The 15,719-nt window shown below is 40.4% G+C and overlaps 1 protein-coding gene across 1 annotated transcript in view; it reads left to right on the top strand.

Moving 5' to 3' along the window:
* Positions 1-3,377: 3,377 nt before the first annotated feature.
* LOC124170803 (tensin-1-like) overlaps positions 3,378-15,719 on the top strand; it is a 366,656-nt gene continuing 354,314 nt past the window's right edge. The window contains exon 1 of the mRNA XM_046549768.1: positions 3,378-3,777. Within this exon, the coding sequence (XP_046405724.1) occupies positions 3,570-3,777 (208 nt within the window). The 5' untranslated portion in view covers positions 3,378-3,569. The remainder of the gene's footprint in view (positions 3,778-15,719) is intronic.

Genomic DNA, 15,719 nt, shown 5'->3' with positions numbered 1-15,719 from the left:
CGAAATTTTATTTATTTTTTTTATTTATTTTATTTATAAAACTTTATTAACGAAATTACGAATTATCAGTATTTAAAAAATAGTTTTTCTAAATGTCGACCGCCTTAAAAAATTCAGCCTAACATCAATGGATTAATTCATTAGTACTAATTGAAGCTCAAATTAAATGGCAAATAACACAATTGCCTGAATTTTGTATGAATGAAAAGATTTATGTGTTCCCGTTGCGATTTCGTGGAGGAACTATATCCATCTCGTGAAGTGGAAGGGTTTCTAATTTTTCCGATATTTTCGAATCTGTCCGTTATCAGCTTGACGAGGGCTGTCGAAATGAGTGGTCGATTTTTCGACGTAAACATAAAAGATATAAATCCAATTTAAAAGTATTAGATCATTAGATCACAACAAGTAAAGAGATATGTGAAGGAGAAGAAATACGTATGTATGAAAAGATTAGCTGATTGGAGAATTGAGTGGAGAGCTGCGTCATACCAATCCTAGGATTGTTGACCAGTGTAGATGATGAGATCATGGTTCACTCCGATTTAGTAATTGGTCGGCGGCAGCTATAACGGAGGTATTACTTAAATTAATTTTAAGTTTGGTAATCGTTCGGTAAAAATACATTGCCTTTCACTCGCATTATCAGTATGACATAATGGTGGAGGTGCGTAACTGGTTTTTCCAAAAGGTGGCGCATTTTATGGAGCACACATATTTATAGAAGTACCAAGCCTGTTAATGGAAGCACATCGCAGGTCATTTTAATATTTTTATAACTAACTCAAATTGAAAAAAAACAGCTTGAAGTAAACGACGATTTCGTGCAAAATTAACATTTATTTCAATGATATCGGTGTAATCTGCAGATATTGCGAAACATTCTTCGATTCCACATCGGTAGTCGCAATAGTGATCCTATATTGAAGTTGTAAAAATTCAATTCATTATTCTCTACAGTTCAGGTGACCATTCTACAATGGTATTAACTTGCACCTTTGCTGAGATGACATTTGAATTTTTGACTTCGCACAAATTGGTAATGAATAGGAATGATAATGCATCTTGCGATTTTTTAAATCGATTCTAAGAGCGATTGTTTCCACACTACATCCAGGTTGATTAGTAAAAATCACCCCAGTATTCTCTTTGATGGTAAATACTATTTGGGGTCATAGTATTTTTAGGTCTTCAAAACACTCTTAATCGACTGCTTTCCTAACAGAAACTACCGACCAATTTTAGTGGATGCCAAGAACGTAACGGATTCTTTGAGTTCAAAAATCTTCAGAAAATTGCGGAGTTATAAATATAAAAATTTACAGGTTTAAAATATACCTGTATCATTATTTCTTATTTCCGACAGTCTCATTAAATTTTCAGTCCAGAATTCTAAGATTAATTCATCGTTAATGAAACTCAGATTCCTCTCAACATAGAAATCTTACATTGCCAAAATTGTACAAATTTCATTTTCCAAACCAGAATATTCTCATGGTAAAAATATCATGATTTAATGAAGGAATGTGTGAGTTGCTTTATCGGTCTCGCTGACAAGCAATGGAATGCGCTTGTTATATCTCCGAACTTCCCGAATCGCTGTCAGTTATCGATCCACGTATTTATTAATTGCTTCAAGAATTCCGTGTTGTTAAACATTTTTCTTCCCACCATCTAATATACTTGAAAGAAACACTTTTCCAGAAATATCGATTGTCAAAAGATAAGCGCTATTCTCGTGAAGGGCTGGAACTTGCATGAATGTTGCCCTCGACTCTACTAAGCCAGTCCTTTCTAATTTATGTATCGATTTTTATATCACCGATAACAGCAATGCATGGGCTTTTACATCGGAGCTCTGTGACAAGCTATCAAGTGACGTTCGCGAACGTTCAATACTTGTTACACCTTTGTAACAAATTGTCTCTGCGTACCTTATTTCCTAGACTTTGAAGCAAAATATTGCTTTGTGTCAGTACTACTTACCTTGCTACAGTCATTGAGGGGGTGAGAAGCTAAGGGGTACAGGTAATTATTTTTCTGAACAGAGTTAGGAAAAGAGACTAGGTAAATAAAACAAGCTAGATCGACTATGTGATTAGTAGTGCATTTTATTTTCCACTCGATATCAGCACATAACAGAGAATCATCATTTTGGTCACCTAGTATTTTTATATTTCTTCCATTAATTTCTGCAACTAACTCTTTTTAGAGAAAAAATTCACTGACGCCCCTTAGATTCTCTACCCCTCAATGGCAATGAATAACTCCGTAGCTTGTCGCCCGATATTACTGCATTCTCAATTACAACTTTCCAAAGCTCAATAAGTTATTACGCATTGTTAGGTTTGTTATATTAGGATTATATCAGAATTATTATATTAGGATTATATTAGGATTATTATACTAGGATTATTATACTACGATAATATTAGGATTTATATTACGCATGATTCATATTTGTTGGTTGTCCATACAATTATACAAATACATTTTCTCTGGGTACCTTATTTTCAAATCTTTAAAGCAATAGGCTGTTTTGAATCTGTGCTATGCTACTGTAGTAATAACAATGAATTAGGTACTCCGTTGATTGTCATCCGATATTACTGCCCTCTTAATTACCACTTCCCAAAACTCTATTATTTAGATAAGTTATTTAGTACGATTCTTATTTGTTGCTTGCCCATAAAGTCTTATTTCCAAACCTTCAAAGCAGTAGATTGTGTTGAATCAGTGCTATACTTCCATAATAATTGCAATGAATTATTCTTATTTGTGGATTGTCCATATAATTGTAACACAATTTCTCTGGGTACCTTATTTCTTAAGCTTCAGAGCAATGAATTGCTTTGAATCAGCGCTATAGTGATATAATAATTTCAATGGATAACTTCGTTCCTTGTTACCCGATATTACCGCCCTCTTAATTACTGTTTCTCATAGCACAATCAGTCGCTTTGCATGAATCCTATTTGTTTCTCTTCTTTTGGAGGTAACCTCACGTCGAGATGATGGTCCCGTGGATGTCCGGCAGCCACCAACCCCTCCCCTCCCCCGGCATTTCTCACTATTGGGGGGGTCATTAAATTTCGCGCCCGGCTCCGCGAAACCTCCCCCGATGCGGTTGGCCACTTTCCCCGCAGAGGTCGTTAGCAACGCGAAAATGCACCACCGCACCACTCGGGGCCCGCGCTCTCAGCCGCGCCGGCGTTGCCACGTCTTCCCCTCGCGAGGAAGAGGGGGTTGTCGCCGGCCCCCTCCTTCCCTCCTTCCCCCCCGCACCACTTGGGTGTCCCCCTCCCCTCAATAAAACAAATGAGAAACATGCCGGCGACCCACGTTCTCCGCGGATGCGAAAGCCCCCACCACGCTCGAGACTCTCGCGCGCGGTTAGATGGCAATAGGGACTCCGGAGGGCGGGAGCCGAGGAACAAAACAACCGCGTGGATGCGTCGGGAGGGGCGGCCACCGTCGGGGCGGCCGTAGTCGCGGTCCGCGCGCCGCAGTGAAAGTGATCGGGTTCCTCGGATGGAGCGTCCGCCGCGGCCCGTCGTGTCGCCTACAACATGCGGCCTGCAGCGGCTGAGCCGGCGGTCGACCCCACGCCGCCGACCAACCCCCGCGCCGCGCTCAAAGTGAAATTCGCGGCGGGGGAGGCGTCCGGTGGGGCGGCGGACAGTGGGGCGGCGGACGGCGGGGCGGAGGGAGGAGGCGGCGGCGGCGAGGGGGCGGCGGCCGAGGGGCAGCAGCCCGACCAGCATTCGCTCAGCGACGGTAAGCGGACACTGCCAAAGTTGTTGCCCGGTGTGGATGACCCGTCCACTGCACCCCGGCGGCCACGAGGCCGGAGTGTGGCAGGGGATGTCTCCTGTGCCAATCGAGGGGTAGTTCGGTGGACGGGTGTGCTGTGTTTCCCTGCTGAATAAACTTTTCTCGGTACGATCTCGTCGTTTCTCGTCGTTGATCTCTGGCTGTCCGCCGAGTGAAAATCTCCATTGATGCCGACGTTTCGTATACCGAGTCGGTTTTTGATACGTCGGCATCAATGGAGACCACCCTCCGGAAAGCCTGAGTTCGAACACAAAACTTTTATCGGGTATCCACGCAGCTAAGGAAATCTAAGGCAACAGACGTTTCAGGCTCTGTCCCGTTAGTCATTCTCTTGAGAATGGGTGACGATGACGAGACGGAAACGTCGGCTACCTTAGATTTTCTTACTCGCGCGAGAAAAGTTCAGTCATTCTATGCCTAGGGAAAGTGATAAATCATTCATTGGAAATTTCAGTTTTACGTAGTTTTGTTGAAGTTGTCCATTTGTCAGACGTCAAAACGTCAATCCCTGAGGGGGTGTGTCATTTGACAGATTTATTCGAAGGAGTTTTTCCATATTGAAGTGAGAGAGTTTCTCTCTTTCTCTGGTGACGTTGAAACGCGTGGTAAATGCGGAAATTGAACAGCGTGGAATTACCGTTGAGATCGTCAGTTGTGACTCAAGTATTTACTACCGTCTTTTCTTTTTAAATTGAATTATTTTGCTACCAGTCGATGACACGGTAAACACTAGCATATTGGGTTTCATAGATGTTTTCAAAGTCCTCAATTCTCCTTTGTAAATGTGTGATGGTGTCATTTCTTCTGTATGTTTATTAGAGAAATATTGTGCTATCCGTGCTAAATCAATCCACTACAAGTCTGAACCACGTTAAATACTAGAGGGGAATGTGGTAGATTTGTGGAGGAAATGATGAAGACGGTCTCTATTAAAAATGAATTAGTTAACTGTCATTTCTGAGTATTGATGTCACAGGAATATTTTCTGTTTTTTTTTAATAAAGTTAAGTATAGCTCGTTGGACATTGGGTTGTACCATAGGATTCGGACCAAAAGATACACTATATCCACGGTTTTAGTCGAACTTATGTGGCGAGTTTTTAATTCTTTCTGCACAGTTGAGGCAATATCTGGCTCTCTGTAAATCTTGTATCTATACGCCCATTACGAGTACTTTGTAAACCAAAAGAGGTTACCATTTTCGTCTCATTAATTTGTTATGAGTTCACATTGACTTTTTCTCTTGGTCTCGAAAACATCCTTTTCCATGTTTCAATACATATACCAATGTACATCGTATTTCCTCAGTCGGTCATATGTAACAACTACGTTCAAACTGCTAGCCATCGCCGAAAAATATTATAAATCGATAAACTGAGGTTTGAATCCTTTCTAAGTCATTGGTTTGTAGTCATATAATTTTTGTTTTTTTTTCCCGGCGAAAAATTGCAGTGAAGTTCTCGGGTTTCACACCGGGTCAGGTCCTCCATTTCTCCTTTCAACGTTTCGACGGCCAACTCGCCCATCGTCATCAGGGATTCAGGAATCCAATACCAAATCCTGAAAGCCTCGGGGTAAATATACAAAATTCTGTGGGTGAGGGCGGTTCAGCGTCTCAGCGAAATGGAGAACCTGACCCGGTGCAAAACCCGAGAAAACTTCACTGCGGTTTGTAGTCATGTTTTTATAACTGTCATTGGGAGTTGTTCAAATGTATGTAAGAAAGATAGCATTAGCTATGTACAATCGAGCTACCCGAAGTGAAAACTACTCATTATCAGAGCCCTATAAACTTCGCTGAAATAAGCTGAAAAAATTCCGTTTTTAAAATGTATGCGATATTAAAATGTGTGCGATAAATAAGGAACTAAGAAATTCTACTTGGACATCTCCTTCCTCTAGGCAAAGTAAGTAAAAGAGAATTGTCAATACAATTCGTCAAAATATTTCATTTTTTATGCTTTTTGTCACTCGATATTCCGTTTTTAGTTATTGACTATTTTAATATAAGTTTCAGTGTAATTATTTCGCGTAAATATGAAAATTCTACCTTTTGGGGTAATTACATAGCAGCGTTGATCCCAAAATGAACTTAAGTTTTTAGCGGCTTGACGTCAGATTAAATCGTGGTTGTCTGCGCAGTGACCCGAAAAGCCGAAGGTTCGCGGTTCAATTTCAGGTCCAGGGCAATTTTTTCTCATAGTAATTAATGTGATTTCACCGCCGTTCACGCAGATAGTTTGAAATAATCCACATTTATCGCCAAGTGCGGCGAGAGCGCTGGAATAGAATATTATTAATTTCAAGAACCTAGTCTTTTGGACTCTATGTTAAACATATATCACAGTTATGGCATTAAAACACTCCCCCAGTTAAAAAATTGCATAGTTATATTTCCAAACATCACATAAGACCATTGCAGATATAAATTGACACGTATGAGATAATGAGTGAATGGTTGGTCGCGGTACCACTAAAAGTAACAATCCTCATTACCTACCTCAGTCGCACCAATCTCCAACCTAATCAGTATTACTTTCTGGGTACAGCTTTTAAGTTTTAACATTTTGGCTGTATTTTACCGTATACTTGGTAACATGCCAGATGTAAAAGAATAACTTAAAGCATTCCTCATCACTTAACAAATACTAGTTTAAATACAAAAATTTTTTACATAAATTAAGGCTTCACATTTTGGAGATTTTCTAAGGTTCATTTAATAAAATTCCAGATGTAAAAATTACTGGCACCATTTCTAATCACTTACCAAATTTAAGTAAAATTGTTCCTTGAATTTTTCACAAGGCGCGAGTGTAGTTGACCATAGTCCATACATAAAAGTGCATATTGTATTCCATATGCGGGTCACCTGTACCAGGAGTGAATTAATGTAAAAAGCAGTTCGTTGTTGTGGTTGTCAAGCGTGTAGCTCTTTGTTTGATTACCCCTGGGAGCGTAATTTGGGAATGGGCTTTACCGTTCGGTAGTGCCTTCTAGGAAGCCTATATTTCCTTATGCTGCTGTCCTTGATGGGCCGCAAGGGCCTAATGTCTAGCACTGTTGAATCTCGTTAACATTACCTGGAGAATTAAGGAACGTGGATAGCTTATTTGTCTGCGCAGTGTCCCCGAAAAGTTAAAGGTCCGTAGTTTGAATCCCAGTTTTGGGAATTGTTTCTCATGGCAAACATTAGGAATCCTAGGATTGGTTTGAAGGACCTATCCACTCAATAAAATTAAGTACAAAAGACATTAAAGTGCCATGCATTAACGCACGGTAAAAAGAGATTTTTAACCCCCCCGCTCATGAACACATTAAGCTGCAATAAGTTGCTGACGATGGTCAATGAAGGCCCCTCCCATTATGCGTTCCATATACACCACTGAGTTAACTTTAAGCATCGAAAACAAGTACTGTAATTATCATATAAGTAACCCGATATTTGGCCTCCAAGGATCATACTGAGCCGGCAGCACTTTCCTTCATACCAGGCTAAGTCCAACTACATTTCCACATCTCCTTTCACTCTGAATCACAAGTCGAGAGAGTTGACGAGGCAAATATATCCTCTGGGAATCCTTGGGTAGCAAATACAGCGACCTCACCATCATTGTCATAAACAGTCATTTAAATCGAAGCTAGAAGCTTGGGCATAGCGGAAGGGCTGTAATAATAACACCTCTTGACTTCCACAATTAATTTAAAAAATGACGACCGGCTTCGGGTATTAAGCCATTATCAAACGCATAAACACAATAAAATGTGGGTGTTTACTTGGTACGTTGCTGTGTTTATGTACTTGATAATGGCTCGATAGCAGAAACCAGTCGTAATTTTTAAAATAAATTGTGGAAGTCACAAAGTGTAATCTTGCTAAAACAGCCGTGTAGCCTAAAGGCCGTTTTACACGGGGCATGTACTTGCACAATCTGACGTGTATACGAAGGCGCAGTCAAAATTGCGTCGTGTAAAGCGGTGAATTGCTAGAACACATGCGAGAATGCGTGTACGTGAGATGGCAAAATAGCCCGTTCTAATAATATTCATGCATTCGCGCAATTCCACTCCATTTTAGAAATTAATGCAGTTCTAACCTGCGCAATTCCTTGCCCCGTGTAAACGGCCTTAAGATTGGTTTGATACAGCTCCCCACTCGGTTGTCCTATCGGCCAGTCTTGCTACATCTACATAATTGTTCTGCTTTACATCCGTCTGCACCTGGTCTATGTATCTAATCCGTGACCTACCTCTGCCGTTTTATTTCCCACCCGTCTTTCACCAACAATTTTCATCATACCCTAGTGTCTCACTTCGTGTCGTATTAAGTTTTCCTATCTTCTATCCAAGGTTTTCAAAAGACTTCTCCTCTCTCCCATTCATCATAGAACTTCCGCAATACTCACACGATCCATGCATTTGATCTTCATCATTCTTGTATGACACCACATTTCGAAAACCAACAACCTTGATTTCTCCGCTGCTGTCATCGTCCGTGACTCACTTGTATAAAGAAGCATGCTTCAAATATAAGTCCTAATAAATTAGTTTCCGACTTCAATGCTAATATTTTTAGCAGTAAATGCCTGGCTACACCATACATGAGCACGCACGAGTTATTTTCTGATTGTTTGAATGATTTTGGTGGAACGGAGCATGAACGAATGTACGAACCAAATTAGAACAGGTTCCATTTTCTGTACATGCGTTCGCACAATTTGGATGGTTACACGTTACGATTTGGCGTTCATTCTCACGTTCATACATTTAGACATTAACTCGCACCTGTTCATGCATCATGTTACCAGGCCTTAAGAAGACTGCGTTTTGAGGAATGCCCACCTCGCTGATGCTATTCCGCTGACTATTACCTTCATGCTTTGTCCATCGTGGCTGCCCAAGTAACAGAACTCCTTAATCTCCTCAAGTTTATAGTTTCCTACTTTCTCTTCCATCGTACAAATTATTTCAATGAATTGCATTTTCGGGTGTGAGTGAATGACCCCATTATATTACTAGTGAAGTTGTTCCTCCAGTATGCATTCGCAAAGAAGGAGGAAAGTGGGCTTTTCCTGCATTTTGGCTGGACGCCCTCGAAGAGAGACTTGTGCGCCTTTGATTTCATGATGCAACCGTGGCACTTGTGATCGACTGCATTTGGTATTTCATGAACCCATATCAGTTGCAACTGTTTCCTTATCGTACTCTTTTAGGAAAGCTTGCGTTTATTAATTGCAAATTAAAAACGCAGTATTTCGGGAAGCTTGTTTGGTAGATTTTCTGTCATTTCATGGGCTATAAATCGAGTATTCTTCATTCTCAACAACTTTTGGTGGACAGCAGAGACAAAATTATCGATGGATTAATATTATGGGTGATTGAGTAGATGTGTGAAAAAAGTATCGAGCAAGGAATGTTTAACAAAATATACGAATTTATTAAAAGGCATGTTTTTGGTGTTTTTTCTACCTCAACAGCATAGTCTCTGTAAACATGAGGCTGGCATTCCCTTGACTGATAGCTATGGCTTCACGCAAGTTACGTAGTATACCTGCTTTAATATCTGACTTGTTAGTCTTCCATCATGTGAATCATACGGAGTGAAGGAGTTTTTCAGGGGCGCGTCTCTCGAAAACAAAAGAACCACTCGCTCCGTCGCCCTTCTTAAGTGTTTTCTCACCTCTAAAAGCCTCTTCCCACCCTGTCGACTGCATCCACCCCCTCCCCACTCCTCCAGCCCCAACGTCTCCACACCAAAAAACCCTTCAGCCTACGTGCTCCCATCTCTGCAAATTTTTTTTCAACCCAGATAGCACCATTCACGAGACCCAGTGCGATAAATCTTTCTTGGCCTTCCGACTGGGTCAGACCTAATGACAGAAAAAATTGATTTCAATTAAAATAGTTTTCACAGGCCAATGCCTCATTCACAACACGATTGTTCCAGCGATTGTCGGAACTATCGTGCATTCACACGACGATGGTTAAAAACTGTGTTGACATCTAAAACGAACGGGAAATTGTTGGTAAGCAAAGTTGATGAGGAATGCAGGGACAAGATATAACTGTGTTGAACGTGTATTTACTGAATAATTTTTCTTCCGCCCATATTCTTCCTTCCTAGGACAAACCCATGAAAAAATAGAGCGAAGAGAGCTTCACGTGCTTTTCGTTTTTCTCTTGTTGCTTCCTTTTGCGGTCTCCCAACGCCAAACCATCGTAAATTGGCAACGTTCGGAACTACGGTAACTATTGTCAGAACATATATTCACACGGCCAGTTCGGCCAACTATCGTTTGGACGATCGCTCGGGCAATCGTAATGTCAACGAGGCATAAGATCGAGAAAATAGAGATCGAACCTTGATCTTTGATATTCGATCCAAACTCGATTTTTTTACTTTGATCTTGATCATTTCGATTGATCTCAGCAACATCAGTTCCGGCCTAAGATAACTCATATGTCCACTGTGAAAGCATTTTCTCTAAGGCGAGTAAAATTCAAAAGGAACGCCCTCGATCATCAAGAAAGCATCTTAATCTGTTGATATTTCTTAAAAATTTTAGATATGCCGAATGGTTCTAAGAGTTGATCCCAGTACTTCAATTTGCGGAAATTTTTAAATTTATCCTATTAATAATTCGATAGTTCAAGCATGTGTTCTAAGTAGATTTTTTTAGTATTTTTCCAATAACTCAAATGAGTATTTTGAGGGTTTTTCGAATGTAAAATAATTTTTTTTGCACAAACTGCATTTATAAAAACAGACGTCGATTTTTCGCTTATTTTATCTAAAAATAATTTATTTTCATTTGTGGCCTTTATTAAGTGTCTCTGGATAAGCCGTAAAAACCTTTGCATCCGTGCTGCGAGGTGAAGATCTTTACAGGGTTTTACATTTATTGAATTCATGAATTTTCTCATTTTAAGAGATGCCTATTTTTATCACAGGCTATACATCGGCCAACGTAGATGGCATAGAAACCGGTCCATGTTACTGCTTTGGTCCTCACTCTGTTATTTTCCCATCCCATAAATTTGTCTCCACTAATGGCTTACCACCTATTATCCCTTTTTCCATAAGTCCTATTCGTTTCAGCAGTTTTTTTTAATGATTATCAGGTGTATTTTTTCAATGATATTGATAAGTTATCTCTACATTTCGGTGACCCTTCTAATTTCATGAGTAATGAGGCGGTGACCACTTAATTAGCAGAAATGCGGTTTATGGTACCCAAAATGAAGTAATGCATTTTGTATTTTTTCACCTCGGAAGCATACTCTTACCTATAATTATCTGGTATTCTCTTGACGAGATAACTGTGGCTTTTCGACAGATGCGAGATTCGAAAATTGTTGCCATCATGTGATCACCGATTACAAAAATAATTTTTCCCCATTCATTCCCATCAAATTACTCAAACAGATCATGCTCTCTCATCTCCATGAATGCAATGAAATCCTATAGATATGGATGGTGATCATTTTTAGAGCATTTTCTTGAAAAAAATGGAAAGTAAGAGAGAACGAAAGTTCATTTGGATTATTATTCCTTTATTTTACAAAGAATCTTGTTCCGAAAATGTTGACTGCTATGCAGGATGTGTTTTCGTCGAGTCAAAAAATGAATGTGGCCAAGAATGATGATCGGAATTGGAGACGGAAAATTGTCGGCTCAAAAAAAAATGCGTACATTTCTGAAGAAAAAAATAGATCGCGTCCGTTGACGGCGGGGTCGGTCGTCAAATAAGGCGCGAGACGAGAGGCCAGGTGGGCACATTGCAATGACATCGTGTGCGACGAAAGAGTACGAACGGCGAAGGCGGAGGGGAAGAGGGGGCCGGGCGATGTGAATGTGCCCAAATTGGTCGTGGAAGTTTCGGCGGATATCCGAGACAAATGTAAAATTCAGCAGCTTTAGAGCACATTTATTTATTTATTTCCAATTTCCCCGTAAACAGCGCATTGTGGCCTTTACAACGGGTTTTTAACATTAACGAAGTACAACATAAACATCCATGCCCTGGTTAGGGATCACCTACCCAGGCGGGATTCCAACCCACGATCTACGGATTGGCAGGCGAGGACTTTACCCCACCGCCACCGAGGCCGCCGAAATGAGCTGTAAGTTAGCCATTGTGAAATTTTTCGGACCCACACTTCTCGAGAAAATTTGCCGAGCAATGTGAATGTGTCGAAATTGGTTAAGGAAGTTTCGGCGGAAAGCGGGGGCTCAGGATGAAATTCGAGATTAGCTTAAATCCAGCATTGAATATTCGATAATAGATTGAATTCGAGAATAAATTAAATTCAGCAGATCTATTGCGGATGCGCTTAATATTAGTATTTGTGAAATATTACGGAGCCACACTTCTAGACAAAGTTATTGAACAATGTGAATATGCCCAAATTGGTCACGCAAGTTTCGGCGGAAAGCCGAGGCAGATGTAAAATTCATCTGATCTAGTGCGGATGAGATGTAAATTAGTCATTTTAAAATGCCGCGGAGCCGCACTTCTGGGAAAAATTTACTGAAAAATGTGAGTGTGCCCCAAATCTGTCCTGGAAATTTCGGTGGAAAGCCGGGGCATGTATAAATTCTACAAATCCAGTGAGGTTGCACAGTAAAATTATTTATTTATCACCACATTACCGTAAATAGCGCTTTGGTCTTTACATCAGGAGTATCATAACATGCAAGAATTTAACGTTAACGAGTTTCCACGCCCTAGATGGGTAACATAACCCGGCGGGACTCGAACCCGCAAGCTTCCGGTTTGGTAGGTTAGGACTTCACCCCGCCGCCAACGAGGCCGGTCGGATTAGCTAATGCAAAATGCTGCGGAGCCATACCTCTCGACCAAAATTTACTGAACAATGTGAATATGATGCAAGCTGTTGGGTCGTCGTAAGACGATGGGGAGATGAAGGGGCATTTCAATTTGAAGAAGTGGCAACAGGCATTTATTCCCACTTTACTCTCCTATTCTTTACCTTTCTTATTTACTGAATGTGTGCCGTCCATATTGCTTCCCCGACTAACTGCATTAGAAAGAAAACTCGATAAGAATTGACTATCATCGTGGACAAGAGTGATTTATCACGGAGTGATTAATCCAACGAGTGTCAAGCTTGGTAATGCAGCTATTGATATATCTTAGAAAGGCATTGACCCCGTCCTTCCCATTCATGATGATAAATAAAAATGGGTTGTTGATCGATTAAGGAGTAAAGGCAGGTAAACTTGTTGCATTTATCACTGATTCTCTGACATGTTGAACCATTTGTCCAAATTTTCAGTGAAGTACGACGAATAATAGACCTCAAAATGCGTTATTGAAGCAATAAAAGGCGTGATATAAATGTGGAAAGGAGGGAAAAAGGAAATTGCTTGGTGGGCACGTACACATTTAAGTAAATGTAGTGATGAAAAAAAAATGAAATAGATGTGCTTCCCCATGATATCACTCCAAAATTTTAGGTGATAGTCGAAACAGCCGTAGATGTGTTCAGTTCGATGATTTTCTTCATGAATGCCCAATCCCTCTTTCGGTCTCTTGGGCCTCTTCATGCGGACTCACAGCCGCTTAGACACTTTTCAGAGGATTCTCCAGAGACTACTATGATCCTTTTCAAATATCTTTACGACTGGCCCATTCGTGTAAGCTCGGAATGTTTCGAGTGGTGTCGCGGCAAGAGGAGGGACCTGCGTCACTGGGGATGTGGGATGGGGAGAGGTGGGCGTTGCCATGATTTCTCAGAAGACTTGAATTAAATATTTGGAATCAATTTATTTTGATTTGACTGATTTTTGTTACTTGTAACCATGTATAGCAAAGGCAATACAGCTTTGATATTTCCAGGTAACCGATGCCTATCTGCCTAAATATTTTCTACAGCTCCCGCCGTCAATTTGAGTCAAGAATTAGCGGCCATTAACTCGATGGTCAGTAGCCTTCAGGCATCCCGCTCTCCGACTACGAATTCTAGAAGCAATAGTCTTTATTCAATTGTATTGTGACAAGTCATGATGTAGTGTAAAAACGATAGAAAATATCCCAAAAAGAAACGTCTTCTGCTTGTAAGTAGACAAGTATATAATACATTTAAGTAGTGACAATGAAAAGAAGAGGAAAATTTGTGAGCTGAGTTTCCTGGGTGGAATAACTGTGTCGATATCAAATTCATTCCCAATTACATACATCAAGTCGCGTTCAAATACCAAAATACCCTGTAAAACGTTTTCATTTCCACGAAAGGCTAAATCGATCTAGGAGAAAATGCGAGGAATATGAAATGGCGTACGTGAATCAAAATGGCAGACCGTAGAAAACAAGAGCGAAGGAGAATCATCCAAGTAACGTGTCGCGTAGCATCGAACTCACCTACTTAGCCAAACATTCATGTGAGGCGGCGATGGTGGTTTTCTGCCTAAAGTGCTGAAAGAAAGTTCGTACCAGAGAATTGATCGTTAGGAGCAATGGGAAATGCGGAAAAGCCTTTGGTTAGTGGTGTGGTATTTATTGCTTTCTTTCCGATCCAGTACGTGGACACATGGCTACATCTTCCTTTACCCGCTGACCGTCGTTTTTATTTCTCCAATCTCATCTAATCAAATCTTCGTTTTAATGTTTGTTGTTACCTGCCTTTGCTCCGCAACTGACCATAGCTTGCAATTTATCAACTCATAACAAATTTTTCAGTAAATAAGTGATCAAGTATCTGTAATGTATGACAAATGATATCCGCTGTATTCAATGATGGTCACCAGTTAAAGAAATCATCATCACTGGTCAACAATCCTAAAATTGGTTTATTGCCGCTCTCCACTCATTTTTCCTTTTAGTGTCATATCACATCAACGTATTTCTTCTATGTCCCATTCTCCTCTAAGTGTTCCGTTTATTTTATTTGCGGTCTTCCTTTTCCATTTTACTATCAATTCGTCCCTCGACGATTGTCTTCATCCGTCCATCATGGATCAAGATAAGGCCTATTAGGTTTTTTTGTCTTCATATCAAGGTTTACATGAGGCCTCTCTTCTCCCACGCTTCTTAGGGCTTCCTCATTACCTACATAACGAAACTATAACGAAATCCGCTGCTGTCATTATCCATGCTTTCTCAGAGAAGCATACTCCAAATGAAAGTTCAGATAAATTGTTTCCTTACTTCCAGTGGCGTAACCATGGGTAGACGAGGGGATGTATCCCCCCCCCCCCCCAAGGCCTCAGAGAGATCAAAAAATAATTTAAATTTCTTGTCTGGATTTAATATACACTAACTGCGTCTGCTTAAAGTTAAATTTTAAATGCCAAAATGATGTAAAATGCATTTTCAGGCATGTTATTTTTTAAAATTTTGCTTTAAACCCCCGTTTCTAAGGGGGCTTGACCCCACTTACCCCCTCTCATCCCTCCCAAAGCCCTCTCATCCCCCCTAAGCATATTCCTGGTTACGCCGCTGCTTGCTTCTATGTTTAAATTTTCCGCTGTAAATATATCTTTCTTTTGGTGGAATGCTCTCTTCACCTAGGCTATTATGCTGATAATTTATTTCTTGCTTCTTTTATCACTAGTTATTCTACTTCTCAAATAAGAGAATCAGTACATTTCCTCCTGTTTTTCTTTTCCATTTTAATGCTAGTTTTGACCTCTCTTCTACTCTACTGCGTACTATTATCTTAGTTTTCTTTGTGCTTAACTAAGCTATTCCATTCTCCTGCTCAAATAATTCTCAGAATCTTCTTCAAATCCTCTGCTCCTGTGATGGCAGCTGTGCCGTGGGCAAATACTAATTCTATCTACGTGTATATTTACACCTGAAGCATTATCTTTTATTTAATTGACGTCTTTTCTCGATATAAACATTAAAAATTACGGGGGAGAG

This window comes from Ischnura elegans, chromosome X (assembly GCF_921293095.1).
Source record: "Ischnura elegans chromosome X, ioIscEleg1.1, whole genome shotgun sequence".
In the NCBI taxonomy this organism is placed as follows: Eukaryota; Metazoa; Arthropoda; class Insecta; order Odonata; family Coenagrionidae; genus Ischnura; species Ischnura elegans.
The sequence above is the reverse complement of the archived record's forward strand: the minus strand, read 5'-3'. Positions and strand labels throughout refer to the sequence as shown.